At 39.8% G+C, this 19343-nt stretch overlaps 1 protein-coding gene across 6 annotated transcripts; it reads left to right on the top strand.

Moving 5' to 3' along the window:
* Positions 1 to 995: 995 nt before the first annotated feature.
* On the top strand, positions 996 to 19243 carry LOC121507952 (CD209 antigen-like protein E). 6 transcript variants are annotated; one of them, XM_041784370.1, is made up of 8 exons: positions 996 to 1086; positions 2021 to 2106; positions 2442 to 2481; positions 4707 to 4798; positions 6497 to 6548; positions 6929 to 7083; positions 8930 to 9033; positions 15702 to 16202. In XM_041784370.1, the coding sequence occupies exons 4-8, from the start codon at positions 4769 to 4771 to the stop codon at positions 15844 to 15846; spliced, it is 486 nt and encodes a 161-aa protein (XP_041640304.1). In that variant the 5' UTR covers positions 996 to 1086; positions 2021 to 2106; positions 2442 to 2481; positions 4707 to 4768; the 3' UTR covers positions 15847 to 16202. The 6 variants fall into 6 exon arrangements, with proteins under 6 accessions (XP_041640304.1, XP_041640303.1, XP_041640301.1 ...); XM_041784369.1 differs by lacking the exons at positions 996 to 1086; positions 2021 to 2106; positions 2442 to 2481 and having other exon boundaries at positions 4169 to 4798; XM_041784367.1 differs by lacking the exons at positions 996 to 1086; positions 2021 to 2106; positions 2442 to 2481; positions 15702 to 16202 and adding an exon at positions 19098 to 19243 and having other exon boundaries at positions 4175 to 4798; positions 6441 to 6548.
* Positions 19244 to 19343: the final 100 nt, after the last annotated feature.

Genomic DNA, 19343 nt, shown 5'->3' with positions numbered 1-19343 from the left:
TTAAAGCCTGACTTTGCTCGAAACTGGGTAGAATTGTGGACTGGACTGGGATCCTGCTGTCTCTAGCAGGCGGCTGTGTGTGCTCTCTGCGCCCTCAAGCGGGTCCTTTTGTTGTTACTTCACACTACGTCACATTCCTGCGCTTGTGCTCCTTCATTTGGCGTCCGTGCGGGCGCGAAGCATGCCGTCAAGCACGGAACAATTGCACTCACACTGGCTAAACGTACCAGACTTTAGGCTGAAACAGGCCCAGGCACGGTACGGATGGCCTAGTGTGAGTACACCCTAACACAACACCCAACGAGTACAGCTATGCTCAGCCTTAGAGAGAGGGTGAGGAGTTCAGGGATCCAGGGAGAGCTCAAGCTACAGAGATAATGGAGATAATGATCCTGGGCGCCTCTCTTCAGAGATCTTCAGGATATGTCCAACTGGGAGGAGATCTGGGGTAGACCTAGACCTCGCTGGAGGCATTATATATCCTTTCTGGCCTGACTTACTCTTTATCTCTTGTACTCTGCAGACCCTGAGCCTTTCTAAACCAAGTTGATTGGTTGGGTAGTGTCACATATGAGTGGTGCAAGGAAAAAAAAAGGCTATGCCATTTAAACAGACTATTGTTGAAATAAATTGAAAGCAAATCTGTCTGAAAGGGAAGTGGGTCATTATTTTGTACTTACTGTAGATCCAACTGAAGGGGGAAAATACACAAGCAGCATCTTTCTGCATCAGTCATGTGTTGCTTCTGTATCCATGCAGAATTGTCCACATCCTTACCATGACGCATGGTGGAAGAGATTATTTTCAACAACTCTAATCTTAATGTAAAAATGATGAATATCAGAATTGACTTCCTGTTCCTCAGTATAGGACATATACAGTATAGCTGGGTGTGCTTTAAAGCTAGAACCATAACTGATTAGTGAGTTTATTTAGGGTGAGAGTTTATGTTGCAGTAGTTGTACATTTTTGCATAATAGGGTCCTGTCCAAACCAAACTGATATTTTATACTAACACATTTTTGTTCCTGCAGATTAAAGGGATCAGATGCATCATGGAAGAATGACCAGGAACCTCCTGCTGAGGTAAGCACACAAACATCATTTTAACATCATAAGGCTCATTCATGCATGCACAGAACTCCCCATGTTGCTTTTCTTTTGTTTGAGTCACTCAAACTAAGCAATCCATGCCATGCACTGGCACACTAAACCCAAAAGTCCGGGTTGTTTGATTGGTGTGAGAGCTCACTACCGCTCTCATCCACAATACACTGCCTTGGCTCTGGTACAGATGGAGGTAGTTCACTTCTGCTAAGAGTTAAAAAAACCCCTTCGTACTTCAGTGTATGTGTGAAACATCTTAAGTCAAGCTAATTAGATTTCAGTTTAATGTTTTCTTTAATTTTAAATCTCTACTTTTGTTGTTTTAAGTGTTAGCTGCAGTGCAAAGCTTGTAACTTAGTACTTCTAGACTGTGGTACAGCTCCTTTAAGGTTGTTAAAGTAAAAAAGTCTGACCTTTTACTGTTGCCTTGTTTTTGCAATCATCCAAGGTCTTTTTTTCTTTAGTCTAATTTCAAAATTCTCGAAGATAATGCTCCATAATGCAACCAGAGTTTTTGTTTCCATATTATTACATTTTTACCCTTGCAATTAGCACAGAACATACACATAACTGTGTCATTATTCTAAAAGGTTGGAAATTAAAGGTGGGATTGGGTCTTAAAGTCTATGAAGTTTATCTTTAAAAAACATCTTAAAATTTAAATTTGATATCAAATGTTATGTATATATCCTTCTTAAAATCATTTTTTATTGTTATTTTGCCCCTTAAAGACAAGTTTATATTGGTCTCAGAGGTCCCAAAAACATGCCTGGGAAGTTTGTTGCTGAAAGAACATTCCAGTGCTGGATTTGTGCATGCCTAATAACCCCTCTGTTTCAGCCCTGCTCATATTTACTGTTTCTATGTCTGTGGCTTTAAATGTTAATGAGCTGTCTGACTCCGCCCCTCTCAGGAAATGGATGTGCTGCCAGCTGAGAAAATAATGGCAGCGTGTAAGAGAGCGGTATCTGGCCAAAATAACTCCAAATAATCCACGAAGTGAGTAAAGTCACTAGGGACCAACTTTTTTCCACATACACGTCTCCTAACGTTGTCGTCGTGCGTCGCCGGAGGAGGAGGAGGAGCCTCACTAACCTTTTATTCACTGGTAATATCCTCCTCTCCCCAGACACATCCACACATCTGATGTTTTATTTCTGCTGTAAATGTAAATATCAGAATCCCCTCCTCGTTGATGCCCTTAATGGGAAATAAAAGTCTTTATGTAATATGTAGGTCAGTGTTTTGAGCCATTCTTACTTTTGTAACATGTTTCACACTGTTGGGTAAAGCTGCTGCTGTGTTCACTCTTTTCCACAACCTTTTCTCAACAGGATGTTTCCTCACTGAGAGACACTGGCACAAGACCAAAAGGTGACGAAATGAGCTGAAAGATGCAGCTGTTTATTTAATTTATCAACTAATTATGTCCTCCTTTAATTGAGGAATCAAATTTCTAAAAACTGCATTTGTATTTCCATAACTTAATACAAAAACAGAACAGGTTGTCGCAGCAACAGACTGGATTTCCTCAGCTGGGGACCTCCAGTGAGCAATGGGGCAGTTTGAGTGCAAAGCGGCTGGTGTAAGAATAAGAACCTCCAAGTCTGAGGCCTTGGTTCTCTGCCCAAAATGGTGGGTTGCTCCTTGGGTGGAAAGGGGGCTTTGTCCTAAGTCAGTGTCAAACTCAATCACAGCAGGGTCTGGATTCTAGATTCAGGTCTAACCTGAGGGCCTAACAGGCTCACCTTTTAACCATAAACTGTCAACCTCATTTCACAGGTAATAAAATATGAAAAAAACTTAGCACTGATGATATATGATTTTGGCATTTAAAAAGTTACAAAGATAAGTTTAAAGGTTCATACTGCGAGAAAAGTAAATTTATTAGTTCAAAAAGCTTAAAACATGAAATTGAAATTGAAAAAATAATGTTTTTTAAGGCAAATATATTAGAAAGAAAGACAAAATCATGAGTTTAAAAGGTCAAAATATGAAAAAAAATTTGTAATCATGGAATTAAAAGTCAAAATATGATTCATTTTAAATTGTGAGTCTAAAAGGTCAAACTATGGGATTCTGAAGTCAAAGTTTGAGTTGAAAATTTGAGATAAAATACAAAATAATTGGTCAAAAAGTCCAAATGTGACTTAGAATTATTAATCTTAAAACTCAAACTATTATTTGAGAAGTCAAAATTATGAGTTGAAATGCTCGAAGTGCGAAAAAAAATTCAAAATCGTAAGGTTGAGTCTTAATTCTGAGATGTAAAACTGAAAATGTGAAATTAAAACACAAATTGATTTCTTTTCTCACATTCCTGACTTCTTATCTAAATATTTTTACTCCTTTTTCAGATTTTGTGACTTGATGTCTTAAATCATCAAGGATACGTTCACATTTTTATACTTGAGGAAATCCGCAGACCTCATACTGATGGGCCAGTTAGAACAACTTGTCCCGTCTCACGCTATCTCTCTCTCTTTCACACGCAAACAAGCAAACATCACCGTTCGTGTCAGCTGGAGGCATGTCTCCTGCTCATTTATTTCTTTTTTTTACTGGGGGGATTAGAAAATCATTTCTGCTGTTTTTGTGACTATTTTAGACGTCTGACAGTTTACAAAGGAAAATTCCCCAAAGTTGAGGTGGCACTGTTCGGTTGTTGAACCAAAATAGCAAACACACCAGAGATCCATCAGACTAGCCGGGAGCAGCTGCTTGGGCCATAGTCAGGCTTTGGCCGGCCATTTTATCCCCCTGTACACAGCACAACAAACAAAAGTTAGCTTGACAACTCAAAATTCGTGTCTGAATCAGGGGAAACCAGTACAGTGTACACCCGGATTTAGAGATAACTGAGGAGCCCAGATCAGGAGGCCTCCTGGTCACCTCCCCCGTGGAGATCTTCTTTGCACAGCCAACTGGATGGGAACCCCGGGGCAGACCCAGAACTCTCTGGAAGGATTTTATTCCCCATCTGGCCATGTGGATTGGAAAATGTCTTGACTGATTGTAGTGCAGAAGCTGCCAAGATACACAACATGTCCTTAGCTCTCTAGGCCTTATGAGTCTATGTATATGAGTCTGAGATGGAGTGTTAAATTAAAAAACTCAATCTGAAACATAGAAATCACAGCAGGCACTCTCTGTAGGGATCAGGATGCTCAGGGGTTTTTATATCATCACATATCCACTGGAAAAACAAGAGAAAGTATTCCAATTTCTTGTTGATTCCCAAGTTCTTTTACACACAACGTGAATTTGTTGGGTGTAAAACCAATGAATACAGAAACAGAACTCTGAGAAGTATAACGATATGAAGCAGCTGTATCAATGGTATTTATAAAAAGTCATAGAAAAAAAATGAATCCAAATACATGTACAAAAATGATGTGATAGAGAAGTGACGGATGAAATCACAGAAAATACATATATAAAAAATATGTTGTGACAGAGGATGAGATGGACAGTTCCTCTACAGGAGGAGCAGAAGCAAACAGGAACAGACGCCGTGAGCAGAAACGCTTCACAACATCAGCCTTAAAACACTTCTCCTCACTGCTGCCGATTAACATGGCCGTTGTCTTCTCCTCCAGAGATTCTTACATCAACGCCGAGGTCGGCGAGTATCAGGAGCTCCCCAGACCTGAACCCAAAGATGCCACTGCAGAGAAGGACGATAAACTCAGTGAGTAACAGAAATCAGGGGTCACAGAAGAGCAGATGTGTTTATTTAGGAATGAAATGGACTGATTTTTATAATCAATTGAGCTCTTCAAATTTATTTGGAGGATGACGAGTGACTAATTAAACATTTATTTGTATAATTTCCTTTAAATCCTATTTGTTATAGCCTTTTTCCCAAATTTGAATTGGTTGTTTATATGCTTTTTAAATTTTGAATGTGTCTTTTTTCCTAAGATTATTATTTATTTATTTCTTGATTGAAACATTCTCTACGTCCATCCATTTCAATGCAGTTTTAATATTCTAGACCAGGGGTGTCAAACTCAATCACAGCAGAGGCTGGATTCTAGATTCAGGTCTAGCCTGAGAGCCTTACAGGGTCAACATTTAACCATAAACCATCAATCCATTTTCACCAGTAATAAAATATGAAAAAAAAAACAGCACTGATGATAAATCGATTGGAAATTCAAAAAAGTCAAAAATGATCTGAGATAAAAAATTCCCATTTATTAGTTCAAAAGATCAGAACACCATATTAAAAATAGAAAAAAAATGTTTCTAAAGAGCAAATATACAAGAAGAAAGTTGAAATCATAAGGTTGCAATGTCAAAATATGAGATCAAATTTGAAATCATGAGTTTTAAAGTCAAAATATGACTTGAAATTTTAAATTGTGAATCTGATAGGTCAAAATATGGGATTAAAAGCCAAAATTAGGAGTTGAAAATGTCCAAATATGAGCTAGAATTCAAAATGATGACTTAAAAATTTAAAAATATGACTTAAATTTAAAATTTAAGAGTTTCAAATGTCAAAATATGATTTAAGTAATAAAAATAATTGATTGGAAAGGTCAAAATATGAAATAAAGAGTATCAATTATTGATTTAAAATGTCACAATATGAGATCAAATTTGAAATCATGAGTGTAAAATTCAAAATATGACTTAAAATTTTAAATTGTGAATTTGATAGGTCAAAATATGGGATTAAAAAGCCAAAATATGAAGTTGAAAATGTACAAATATGAGCTAGAATTGAAAATGATGACTTAAAAATTTAAAAATATGACTTAAGTTTAAAATTGAAGAGTTTCAAAGGTCAAAATATGATATAAAAAGTAACAGCTATTGATTTAAAATGTCAAAATATGAGATAAAATGTGAAATCATGAGTTTAAAAGTCAAATTATGTGATTAAAAAGCCAAAGTAAAAAATATGACTTAAAATTTAAAATTGGGAATCTAAAAGATAAAAATGTGAAATATAAAGTCAAAATCATAAGTTTGAGTCGTAATCTTCAGATGCAAAATTTAAAATATGAAATAAAAAACACAAAATAATTTCTTTCCCCAAATTCTTGACTTTTTAAAAATCTTTCTTATGCTTTACTTTTTCAGATTTTAATGGCTTAACAAGGACGTTTTAAATAATCAAGCTGAGGTCTATATTATTATACTGGAGGAAATCTGTAGACCTCATACTGGTGGGCCAGTTAAAATACAAATATGATATGATCCACAAGCCGGATATAATCGTTCCACGGGCCAGATTTAGCCCCCAGGCCTTGAGTTTGACACCCCTGTTCTAGACAATTATAACTAGTAACAAATGTATTTCGTATTTATATATTTTTCAGATTTCAGACGTTTCAGCGTGGTTCTACTGATTATGGGTCTGTTATGTGTTCTTCAGGGAATCCTGAACATCGCTCTGAGACTCGCTCTCACTCAGCCTGCTGTTAAAGGTAGATCAATCATGTTACTGTCCCTATAGCCCCATCTATCTGTGAAGATTTAAAATGTCCTCACAATCCTTGTTTTAGTTTTACAACCCCTCATTTTACACTTTAAGTTCATTCTGCCAGCCCAGTTTGAGTGGAGAGAGGCCGTGCAGAGAATTTTATTGTTCTTTGAAGATTTCAGAAACAGAGCCACTAGAGTTTTGTTAAGGACACTGAAACTTTCAAACAAAATAAATATATTTATGAATCAGATGATCGCTCAGTTTTATTGTTGATTTTTACTGTCTTGTTGAGCTTTGTACCTTGTTGTGTTCACTTGCAGCATCCTGCTCTGTGTTTCATCACTATTTCTGTGCTGACATGTTTTGTTTTGTTGTGTTAAGTTGAGACAGAGGAACCCAGCTGTCCTCAAGGCTGGGTGATGTTCGCCTCCAGCTGTTACTTCATTTCCTCTCAGCAGAGAAACTGGGACAACAGCCGGAGGGACTGCTTGCAGAGAGGCGCAGACCTGGTGGTCATCAACAGCAGACTGGAACAGGTAAGTAGGCTGTCACCTTAGGATTAAAATGCTCAGTGCCACAGCTCTATTCCTACCTTCATAAGCTCTTTTTGTCCTCCGAGCCTCAGCACCAGTGAAGCTTTAAATAACATCTTCAAAACCAACCATTTACAACATGCTTGAACATAAAGCACAAATAATAGGATATATAGGACACAGCACAAGAACCCAAAACAAAAGTATTCCCTGAATATTTAATTTAATATGTGAGTGAATTGTAAAGAAAGGGCTAAAATGGTTGTTATACCAGGCAGTAAACATTTTTTTCAGCTGTAAAGTTTTAACATGGGCCTTCATGGGCTCAATACTGTTAGAGACTCCCTCTAGTCGAGGAATTCCCACACTTTTCAGCCTGTAACTCAGAAAATAACAGCGTCAAAGACCACCATTCCCGAGGGTGGTTAAAGTGTACAATGTTGCACAAAGCATCATGTAAAAAATTTACATTTTAGGGTTTTTTGTACACATAACTTGCATATAAACACAAATGCCAATTACTAAGGTTTATTTTAAAAATAAAAAATTACAATTCCATCCATCCATCGATCTTCTTCCACTTATGCAGGGTGGGGTTGCGGAGGTAGCAGGTTAAGCAAGCCCACCCAGAAGTCCCTTTCCCCAGCGACACTTTCCAACTCTTTCTGGGGGATCCCGAGGCACTCCCAGACCAGACAGGATACGTAATCCCTCCAGCGCATTCTGGGTCTTTCCCGAGGTCTCCTCCCTGATGGATGTGCCCAGATAACATCCACAGGGAGGCAACCAGGAGGCATCCTGATTAGATGCCCGGACCATGCAAAAAAGCAGCTTAGCTTTCTCTGGATGTCTGAGCTCCTTACCCTGTCTCTAAGGCTGAGCCCAGCCACCCTCTGGAGCAGACCCATTTTGGCCACTTGTATCCGCAATCTCATTCTTTCGGTCATTTCCCAGAGTTCATGATCATAGGTGAGGGTTGGGAGGTATATTTGCTGGTAAACTGAGAGCTTTACCTCTCGGCTCAGCTCCCTCTTCAACACAACAGTCTGGCACAAGACCTGCAGTACTGCGCCAGTCCGCCTGTCAATCTTACGCTCCCTTTTACCCTCACTCGTGAACAAGATCCCAAGATACTTGAACTTCTTCACGCCGGGCAAAGACTCACCCCCTTCCTGGAGGGGGCAATCCACCGTTTTCTGGCAGAGAACCATGGCCTCAGATTTGGAGTTGCTGACACCCATTCCGACCGCTTTGCACTCAGCCGAGAACCATCCCAATACCTGCAAGGGGGTCTCCAGCTGGAGAAGCCAACAGAACCACATCATCTGCAAAAAGCAGAGGTGTAATTCTGAGGTCCCTGAACCGGAAATCCTCCTACCCCTGGTTGTGCCTTGAGATCCTGTCCATGAAAATCACAAACAGAATTGGAGTCAAGGGGCAACTGGGCGGATACCAACAAGCACAGGAAATGACCCCGACTTTGGTCATACAGGGACCTGATGGCTCACCTCAGCGGCCCCATATTCCCACAGTACCCCCCACATAAACCCATGAGGTACACGATAGTAGGTCTTGTCCAAGTCCACAAAACACATGTAGACTGGATGAGCAAACTCCTATTCTCCCTCAAGAAGTCCTGCAAGGGTAAAGAACTGGTCCACTGTCCCACAGCCAGGATAATTACAATTACAATTATAGATCAAATACGCCTATAACAATATTTGAGTGCTATTATTACATGACACACAAAAACAGATTATCTATTAATAATGAAAAACATTTAATACAAAAATATCAAATGGAGATTGTGAAATGTTTCCTGTCTGTGTCTCTTGTTTGTTCATGACAGGCCTTTCTAACTGGGTTCACCGAGGCGGCATGGGTCGGGATGACTGACAGAGAGAAGGAAGGGACGTGGGTGTGGGTGGATGGAACATTAGTGGACAAAGACAGGTGAGAGTCAAAAACACCTGGGTAACTTGGCTAGTAAGCTAAAAGTCAGTTGTTGCGATATCTTGACAAAGTTTGATGCTGTGAGAAATCAAGTTGATGTTTTAGGGTCCCAAAGAAAAGCGTTGTCTGATAGCTGGATGGAGCGGTGAATATTAAAAGTAGTCCCTGTCTGCAGCCGTTTATCTAACTCTAGAGCACACACAACATGCCTGTAACTCAGAGCCTGTAAGTCACCCAGTGCTGGGGTTTGCAGTCTGTGTCGTTTCAACGTGTAGTTACATTTTTGTCGAGGTAAACGTCAGCAATGTTTGTGAGCCCCTGCGTACACTGTAAAAACTGTTGCTTAGATGTAACTCAAAAAAATTGAGGCAACATTTTCCAACCAATTTTTGTTAGTTTAATGAACTTCTTGTTTTTTTGAGTTGGTGAAACCTAATATTATTCAATTGACTTTATGCAACAAAATTAAGTTTATTCTACAAAGAAACCAAAAAACTTGAGTTCGACCAAAGTAAAAATAGAAATCAAATTAGTTCCATCAGACCTAATTAAAATAAGTAAAATAAATTTAAAAAAAGCATTGAGTTACTCAATTTTTATAAGTTTAGCCAACTCTCCCTTTCAGTGTTTTGAAGTAGAGCCTGTTTCAAATAATTTGTCAGTAACATACATTAAATGAATTCAGTAAAGAATAGGTCTCTGTTTCCAACATTTATTCAACAGCACACATCTGCTGCCATATATTAACAGTGGCAATGAGTTGAACAATAGCCGTTACATCTTCATCTGAAATAAACTGTATTAGTTTGTACAGTGTACAATCTAGTACAGGTGTACAGTGTACTTACTGGTAAGATACTTTAAAACATTTTAACATTTTGAGGAACTCTTTACCCTCAGCTGGTAAAAACACATTTTGGTGAAACATCTTTGCTGTACAGCCGTTTACTGTTTCTAAACTTCAAAAATTGTAATGTTGAATTAAACAACTACTGACCACAACTTGTAAAACAGAACACTGACAATACAGTGTCTTCTCCAGTGTACATAAAAGCTTAAAAGGAAAATTTGCCCATTGTCAACAGTGTCGACAGTAAACTGATGCATCAATTGGCATCAATGGCAAAGTTAGAACAACTGAGTCATAGAATAAGGAGAAGATTAACAGCAGCACTTTTTTCCCATTGTTTTATTGTCTATTAAAGAGCAAACATTATTGTACGACCTGCAGCTTAGCATAAAATAGGGACGTGCATTGTTAGATAGCTAAACTGTTAATTTTAGACAAATTAGCTGACACCTAATTATTAGTCAGTTAAACTATCTATCCATCTTTTTTGTGACAGGGCCTCAATACAGGTCAAATCCTCTGCTTAAACAGTAATGTACTCTCCCACCTCTAGTAGCTGCTGCCTGACTTTCTGGCTTTCTACCAGATGTAAATAAAAGAAGCTAGGCAGTAAACATCATTAGCAATGCACTGGAATGGTGCAGTTATGCAGTATTTTGAGCTACAAAATGGAAAGAAACTTGTACCAGGGCTGTTCAAGGTTATACTCACATGTAGCCACTCAACCAAAGAGACAAGGAACCACATCGGGCATGATGTGAATTTGAAAATAAAAAAGGAGACTGGCAGACTGGCACTGTAAACTTTACCTACATTCCACTTTTACCAGCACGACATCATTTATACACCAACATTCCCCTTCTGTTCAAACGGACTATATTCTGAGCACTTTTTGACTCATCAAACACATTTTTTGTGCCTTTAGCTTAATAAGAACAGTTGCATTGAACATACTATGAAACTTAGTATAGAAAGTGTTCTTTAAACATTCTTAAACACAAACATCAAATGTATATGTATATATGTGTATGTATATATATATGTATATATATGTATATCTAACACTATTTTTTGAAAACAAAACACCACTCTCGCTCACTCTCCTTTTACTCTCTTCCTTCACTCTCCTTTCTCACTCATCTTCTGCCAAAGCTGCCGTTTTCGCGGTGCTGCTGGACATTACCGAAATATATATACCACACATCATGTATTGTGGGAAAGCACAGATTCTCAGCTCTCTGTCAGCGTTGGAATTTTTTAGATTGAGCGAACTTTCGAGGAGTTACAATGTTGAGAATCCGTGTAGCGGTCTTGCAATACTTCTGGTGTTTTGCTATGGTGTTTTGCTATGAATGCCCACATCTTATGGTTGCAAGTACCGTACTTAAACATATATGTGCACATGCCCTCAATTCTCAGCTTTCCAACACCGACAGATTTTGACAGACTTACAGTAATAATACTCCGGACATATAAAACACAGCGCTGGCGCTGGGTCAGTAGGTAAAGGTTTAATGCATTAGTTAATTTAGGTCCATCATTGGTGCATTCCTTTTATTAGAAAATGCAGTATCTCCCTGCAGCCACAGTGACATAAATGAAGTCCACCACTGCTCTTTAAACGCCTCATTCACCTGCAAAAACTCACAGACTGCTCAGCGGACAGTCAGAAGTTATCTGCACCTTTTCGATCAAATATTTACCTTTCACTGTTCCATACGGTGGCCCTGAAGGCTAACTGTGAACGATTTCTGCTGCAAAATATTTCACCTGTGTGAAATACTTAAGCTGCTGCAAAATATGTGATATATCTGTTAGTGGTGGGAGAAAAAATCGATTCACCGATTCACCTAAGAATCAGGATTTTTTTTGTCTGACGATTTTTAAATCGATTTTTTTTGTTCAAATATCGACCTCCCCCCAAATTTAAACGCGTCATTTTACTCTGTGTTAATAAGCCAGGCCGGACAAAAGTTACCGCTTTTCTCCAGCAGAGGGCAAAATGTTTTTCTTCATCCATTTTTACCTGGTAACGTGACATCACATCCGTTCAGGGAGGAAGAAAAAAACAGAACGTGGAGAATGGCAGACAGCATGCAGAAAACCGCGGCGATAAAACCACCACCATCACATTTTAAATCCAAAGTGTGGGCACATTTTGGATTTTTCGCTTTGAAGGGAAAAGCAGAACTGGACATGTCGAAAGCTATTTGTAAACTCTGCAAAGCTCACGTCGCATACAAACGTCACTGCCCACATAGCAAGACACCACCCTGAGGTAAATGTGGAGGTGACCAAACGTACCGCACCAGCAAGACAACAGACACTCAAAGCAGCAATGTGTAAACTACCCAGCTGCTCTGAAAAAGCAAAACGCATCACTAAATCAATCGCAGACTTCATCTGCAAAGACCTGCGGCCTTATAGTGTGGTGGAGAATACGGGATTCAGGAACCTGCTACACACGCTGGAGCCGAGGTACGTGATACCTTCCAGAAAGTAGGCAGTGCTATTTCTCAGCACTGCCTCAAATCTACAAGGACACTAAGGAAAAAGTCAAAGAATCTCTAAGCAGAGCAGAACTTGTTGCTCTTACCTGCGATGCATGGACTTCACGGGCAACCCAGTCTTATATCACCATAACAGCCCATTACATCGCTGAAGACTGGTCTCTGTCCTCCTACGTCCTCCAGACCAGGGTCATGCATGAGTCTCATACAGGCTCAAATGTAGCAGAGCTGCTTCGTAACTTGCTGACTGAATGGGACATCACAGAGAAGGACCCGGCTTTAGTGTCGGATAATGCAGCACACTCAACCTGGCCTCCCAGCGTGCCCTTAAGCTGCCGGCTGTAGCAAGATTACTTGGACAAGTACGGCGTGTGACTGGATTTTTCCACAGAAGTGCCACAGCAGTTCATGTTTTGGAGCAAAAACAGAAGATGCTGGAGCTCCCCGCGCACAAACTGATAACTGACGTATCAACCAGATGGAACAGTGCGTATGATATGGTGGAACGTTTCCTCGAACAGCAGCCAGCAGTCACGGCTGCACTGCTTTCCCCCGATGTGAGAAAAAGAGAGAAAGAGATCAGCACCTTCACTGAGTCTGACATATCTAATGCAGAGGAGTTCATTCAGGCCCTGAAGCCAGTCAAGGTGGCTACAAATTTTATGTCAGATGAGAACAACCCGACAGTCTCCATCATAGCTCCACTCCATGCGCAACTCCTGCAGGCCACCCAGGAAACCCTCGGAGACCCTCTGTTTGTTAAAGACCTGAAAGATGCCATTCACCAGGACCTAAGTAAGAGGTACACGTCGGAGGGGGAGAAGGCCACACTTAATCTAGCTTCAGCGCTAGATCCAAGGTTTAAAGTGCTGCCATTCCTGCCGGAAGAGGAGAAGCAAGAAACGTTTTCAAGAATGGTCGCTGAAGCTGCAGCCTCTGTGGAGCATTGTCAGGTAAATAAAGAGATATATACATACAAAATAACTGAATGTTCTGGATGTGTATTTATTTTAAAATGTTTATTTTATGATTAAGAATAATCATGTACGTAGAACACTTGGCTAATATTGTGTCATGATTTGTTGCAATATTATTATCCAATAAGTAGAATGCTGCCAAAGACAGAACATGAAGACGTTTATATACTGTATTAGTTATTAATTGATTTTTTTTTTTTATCACTGTGTTTTGTTGTAGGAAAAAATGAACAGGCAGGACCAGGAGGAACTTGGTGATTTTGCTGCTGCAGAAGAGGGTCAGAATGAAGGAGGAGACAACGACTTCCTGGGGCCCCCATCTGCAAAAAGAAGAGTGTCCTGTGCACTAGATGAATTACTTGGGAACACTTTTGGGGAAACCAGCAGGCAGGCACCAGCACTTCAAGAGAAGTCAGCCTTTGAAAATGCAGCAGAGGAGGTGAAAGAGTACAGCAGGGCTGCTCCTTTGCCACTGTCTGAAAGTCCATTAGAGTGGTGGAAAGAACATCATTGTGAGTACCCTCTCCTCGCCAAACTAGCCAAGCGGTACCTATGTGTACCAGGGACAAGCGTCTCTGCTGAACGTGTCTTCTCTACAGCCGGGGACATTGTCACCGCTCAGAGGAGCAGCCTCACCACAGAGCATGTTGACCAGCTCTTGTTTTTGCACAAGAATCTTGACATTCCCAAGCACTAGCTTGATGAAGAGCATAGTTCATTGTAGCAGCAGAGTACTTTGAAAAAGTATATATTTTTGTTCACTGTATTATGCATTTAGTTTACTACTTTTGATGTCAAGGGTTTTGAACAAAACACTTTTCAAATTCAATTTCATACAAAGTTCAAGGCAAAAATTTTGAGTTTTCAGGGGCTCAGTTTGACCTGACATTTGTTTTCTTAAAGCACTGACTGAACAGAAACAGCTAAATAAGCTAAAGAAAAATGTTTTATGTATCTTTTCATATTGTACATTTGTTTGCCTTTTTTACTTACAGTCCAGGCTTTGAAAAGGGTTTAAGTGCACTTTATAATGGAGTATGTTATCGTAAAGGCTCCTATTTGTGTGCAGATAAATGCAGCAGTTTACTTCACAAAGTCTATATTCTATCACATTTTGTCAGAAGGGTTTCAGATGTGTTCTATACTGATTATTGCTGCTTTTAAATGCAGTCCAGGCTTTTGAAGAGAAAGTATAAAAAGCTGGTTAAAATATATTGCTGAATAAATCCTAAAAACTGACTCACATGTGATGTGTATTTTTCATGATATAGTCTGTAGGCATCATTATCATTCATCTTTTTCCACTGGTGTTTAAAAAGCTAACTAAAGATTGCAAAAATCGGCAATATCGTAGAATCGCAATTTAAATCGAATCGGCACCTAAAAAATCGTAAAAAATCGAATCGGGAGAAAAGTGAATCGTCCCAGCCCTAATAACTATTAATAGTTGTTACACTTCCACTTTACATTTCATTAAATGATTTGGGACTGCACTCTAAACTGAAATTGGTTGATATAAGTAGAAATTGTGTTGACATTTGTCTTGAACCATTATAGTTTTTCAAAATGGTCAGAAGTAAATGAAACAGGCAAAAGAAGCTTACGTCTCAGCTCTTAAATTCACTATTTCACTGCAGATAAAACACTGGTCCCATTAAATATTCAGTTGTAAATTAGTTGTGATGATTAGACCCTTTTTACAGTAACTTGAAGTGTTGTTGCACTTAATGAAATATTTTGCAATGACCTTCAGGGCCACAGTAGTTCCTTTTCCTGTGGTTAAGTTCATATCTCTATCTCCGATTTGCTGGGTGTTCCTTCCTTTTTCCTTTTGAAATAAAAGCAGGTCTTATCCAATCAGGAGTTGGTTACCCTTAGTTTAAGACAAAGTTTAAAAATCCAAATGAAACTATTTTTCTATGTAAATTGTGAAATTTAAAAATGTGACAATAGGTGAGATTAACTGTGATTAACTACAGAAATTTTTAACCTTGCAAAGCAGATGGATACAGCTTTCCGTGTTTCTCAGTGGCAAATCCATCTTAATGCTCCCATCTGAATGGTTTGGGCCTGGTTAGAAAGTGAACCAATCAGGAGTAAGCAGCAGTACTTTTAGGCACGGTGGAGTGAAGTGCTCTGATTGGCCCGTAATGATGTGACAAACAGAACGTTCATCCAATCACCCACCGAGTTTTTTCCAAAGGCTCTGCCCTTTCCCAAATGCTGTCTATGAGAGGTTTACCATCCATCTGGCATGTCAGGTTATGGAAACTTGAGATTAATCGCGATTAAAAATGGTATTACTTTGACAGTCCTCGTTTCTGTCTGTAGGTTGCAGTGGGCCAGGGGACAGCCTGATGGAGCGTTCGGGGGAGAGGACTGTGGCGACCTTCGCACAATGGTCACTTTTATTGGCTTGAACGACTACAACTGCAGCACCAGAACCCAGTGGATCTGTGAAAAGAAGTTAAAGTAGTTGTCATTAGGCCTAACAGTCAGATAGATAGATAGATAGATAGATAGATAAGGTCTTTTACACATATCACCTCTCACACAGCCTTGAACACAGATGGAATTTCATGCCGCTCAGGGGTTTGCATTTTTTCTCTGCGGAGAAATGGAAGCTTCATCCATCAGCGGCATCAACACCTGTCACTCTGTGGTTTACTGAAGACACACACCAGCACTCTGCCACATCACTTATGAACACACTGTACACCAATAAAGACACTTTTTTCATCACATAATTATAGTTTATAGCTCTTTATTTATTTGATATTTACAGGCCATTGAGAAAGTATTCAGTCTAAAGCTACAGTCGTTTAAATTCATTTTTACTCCCCCCATCAACCCAGCTCAGTGCCCGTCATGACAAAGAGGAAACAGCACTTTAGAAATTTTCGAAAAATCTGAAAAATAAAAATGTAGCTCAGGTTCCTCCCATTTCTCTGGGTCATTGCTGAGATGTTTCTATACCTTGACTGGAGTCCACCTATGGTAAATAAACTTATTGGACATGTTTTGGAAAGGCACAGACCTCTATATCAGAGCAGAAACCAAGCCATGGGGTCAAAGGAGCTGCAGAGCTAAGAGACAGGATTGTTGACTGGCACAGATCTGGGGAAGGCTACAAAAAGCCTGCTTTGTTGAAGGTTCCTAGAGCACAGTTACCTCCAGAATTCTCAAATGAAAGAAGTTTTGCACAACCAGGACTCTCCAAAGAGTTGGTTGCCTGGCCAAACTGACCAGCCAGATGGGGAGAAGGGTCTTGGTGTGAGAGGAGAACAAGAGGTCACTCTGGCTGAGCTCTAAAGATCCTGTTTGGAGATGGGACAAAGTTCCAGAGGGACAACCATCACTGCAGCCCTCCAAATGAAAGCCCACTTGGAGTCCACCCATTCCATTTTCTATACAGCTTATCCAGTTAGGGGTCATGGAAGTGCTGGACCCTATCCCAGCTATTACATCATGGACTGGTCACCAGTCAATCGCAGGGCTGACATATAGAGACAGACAACCAGGTATGCTCACATTCACACCTCAGGCCAATTTAGAGTCACTAATTAACCTAATGAACTTGTTTTTGGTGGTGGGAGGAGGTTGGAGTACCCGGAGAGAACCCACACATGCACAGGAGAACATGCAAACTCCAAGGAAAGGCCCTGACCAGGAAGCGAACCTGAAACCTTCTTGATGTAAGGCAACAGCACTAGATCCTGCGCTGCCGTGCCGCCCCCATTTGGAGTATTTTTCAAACTCTAAGTGGGCTTTCATGTGTTTTGCAGAGAGGAGAGACCGGAGGTCAGGAGACCAGTTGCTGGAGTTTTGGAAGAGGAATTTTGTCCCATTTTTCTTTTAATGAGGATTCAATGATTTCTATGGGTGAAAGGTCTGGACTGCAGGCAGGCCAGTTCAACACTTGGACTCTTCTCCTGGGAAGCCATGCTGTTGTGATAGATGTTGTATGCGTGGTTTGGCATCGTCTTGTTGAAATACCCAAGGCCTTCCCTGAAAGAGACATTGTCTGGATGGGAGCATATGTTGCTCTAAAACCTCTCTTCTACTTTCCAGATGTTAGAGCTGCCCACGCCATAGGCACTGATGCAACCCCATACCATCAGAGATGCAGGCTTTAGATCTGAGCCAGGAGAACAAGCTGGCTCCCTCTCCTCTTTGGTCCACAGGACACAGCATCTTTGACTAATCTGACCACAGAACAGTTTTCCATTTTGTTTCAGTCCAGCTTTATCTAGGAAAGATGGCAGTGTTTCTGATCCTGTTCACATATGGCTTCTGACATTATCAGTAAAATCAGTTAACTCTTGAGTCAGAGTGGTCATGTTTTTTTAGAAAATCTTTGAGAAAAATGTTCCTAATGACAGACACCCCAAATACATTAGACCAGGGGTCATCAAGTACATTTGCACGAGGGCCAGATTTAGATTTAGTCTAGACAGAAACTCTGGGGGCCGGACTTTCAAGTACACAAAAATTAAATCAATATTTTGGTCTGGTTAACATTTTGTAATGGTAGTATTTGTATTTTCTTTAACAATGCAACCCAGTGAGATCTATCCTTATTATCTATTATGCAGCAGGCCACAAGGAGACAGGCCTGACAACAGAATTAGCTGGGCCCCTGAAAATCCCAGTGGGCCCTCCACAATTGTGATTTAATACCAGTATTAACTCATTTCAACCCCTTTTTGCCTCTTTGACCCAATTTTAGCCATTCTTTAACCCTTTTTAAACAGTTTTCCTGCATGTTTTATACACTTTGTGCCATTCTTATCCATTTTTGCCACTTTGTTATGACATTTTTTAACAATAGTTGCAACTTTTAACCATTTTTTGCCACTTTTCACCCATTTTTGCTGATATTTAACCCCTTTTGCAACTTTCCTGCCAATTATTTCCCTTGTATGCCACTCTTGAACCCGTTTTTGCTAATTTACCAGGCTATTTTTGCTGTATTTTTGACACTTTAAACCAAATTTTGATAGTTTTTGCACCTTTTTGCTTCCTTAACCTAATTTTTGCCATTCTTTAACCCTTTTAAACCACTTTTCTCGCATGTTTTTTCCCTTTGTGCCATTCTTTTATCCATTTTTGCAACTTATATTTTTGCCACTTTTTAATCCTTTTCATTGCTTTTTTGAACTATTTTTATTTGTAACCAATTTATGACAATTTTTGCCCATTTTTCCCTCTTTAACCACATTTGAACCTCTTTTCACCACTTTACCTGATCATTTTTGCAGCACTTCTGCCAACCTTAACCCTAATTTTAAATATCTACTAATTATGTCAGTAAATTCCTGTAAAACAGATCAAATGTTAAGTCATTCTCAAACTATTTCAATATTCATTGTTTGTGGGATGGATTTAACAGCTGCAGACATTTGAAAGCCGAAGGATACTCTTAAACACCACAACATCTTTTCTGAATTAAATGATCATTCCGGACAGGAAGCTTTGGAGGGCCTGATATGGCCCCGGACCAGTTGATGGTCAATGCATTAGACCATCATAAAAACATTCCAGCTCCCACTCTGAGTTTTTCCACCCTGACAAAATCATAATTAAATTTCTTATCCTGTCATTTTTGCTCTGATTGTCTCAGGTGTTCCCTAACTTCTCTCGTCACTCTCCAGAAATAGATCTCTGTCTTCGTACATGTTCTTATTTACATCATCCTGCCGTCCTCCCTCTCTCTGTCCCCCTCAGCTTCAGCGTTCCTCCTCTGAATCAGCAGTCTGCTGTAACTGAAGCCCCTGAAGCTGTGACTTGTGGCCCGGCAATCCAGACCATCCTGTACAAGACGGCTTAGCCTCCACGCCGCCCAGCTCACTGACCACCATTAAACTTTAATAGCTGTGGTTCAAACATTATAAGGGATTTAAATAGAGCACAGTTAATGTGTTGTACATGTCACACCATCATAAAAATAATCAAAATAATCCCTATGACACA

Source organism: Cheilinus undulatus, linkage group 4 (assembly GCF_018320785.1).
Source record: "Cheilinus undulatus linkage group 4, ASM1832078v1, whole genome shotgun sequence".
NCBI classification, from domain to species: Eukaryota; Metazoa; Chordata; class Actinopteri; order Labriformes; family Labridae; genus Cheilinus; species Cheilinus undulatus.
This window is presented reverse-complemented; position numbering and strand designations above follow the sequence as displayed.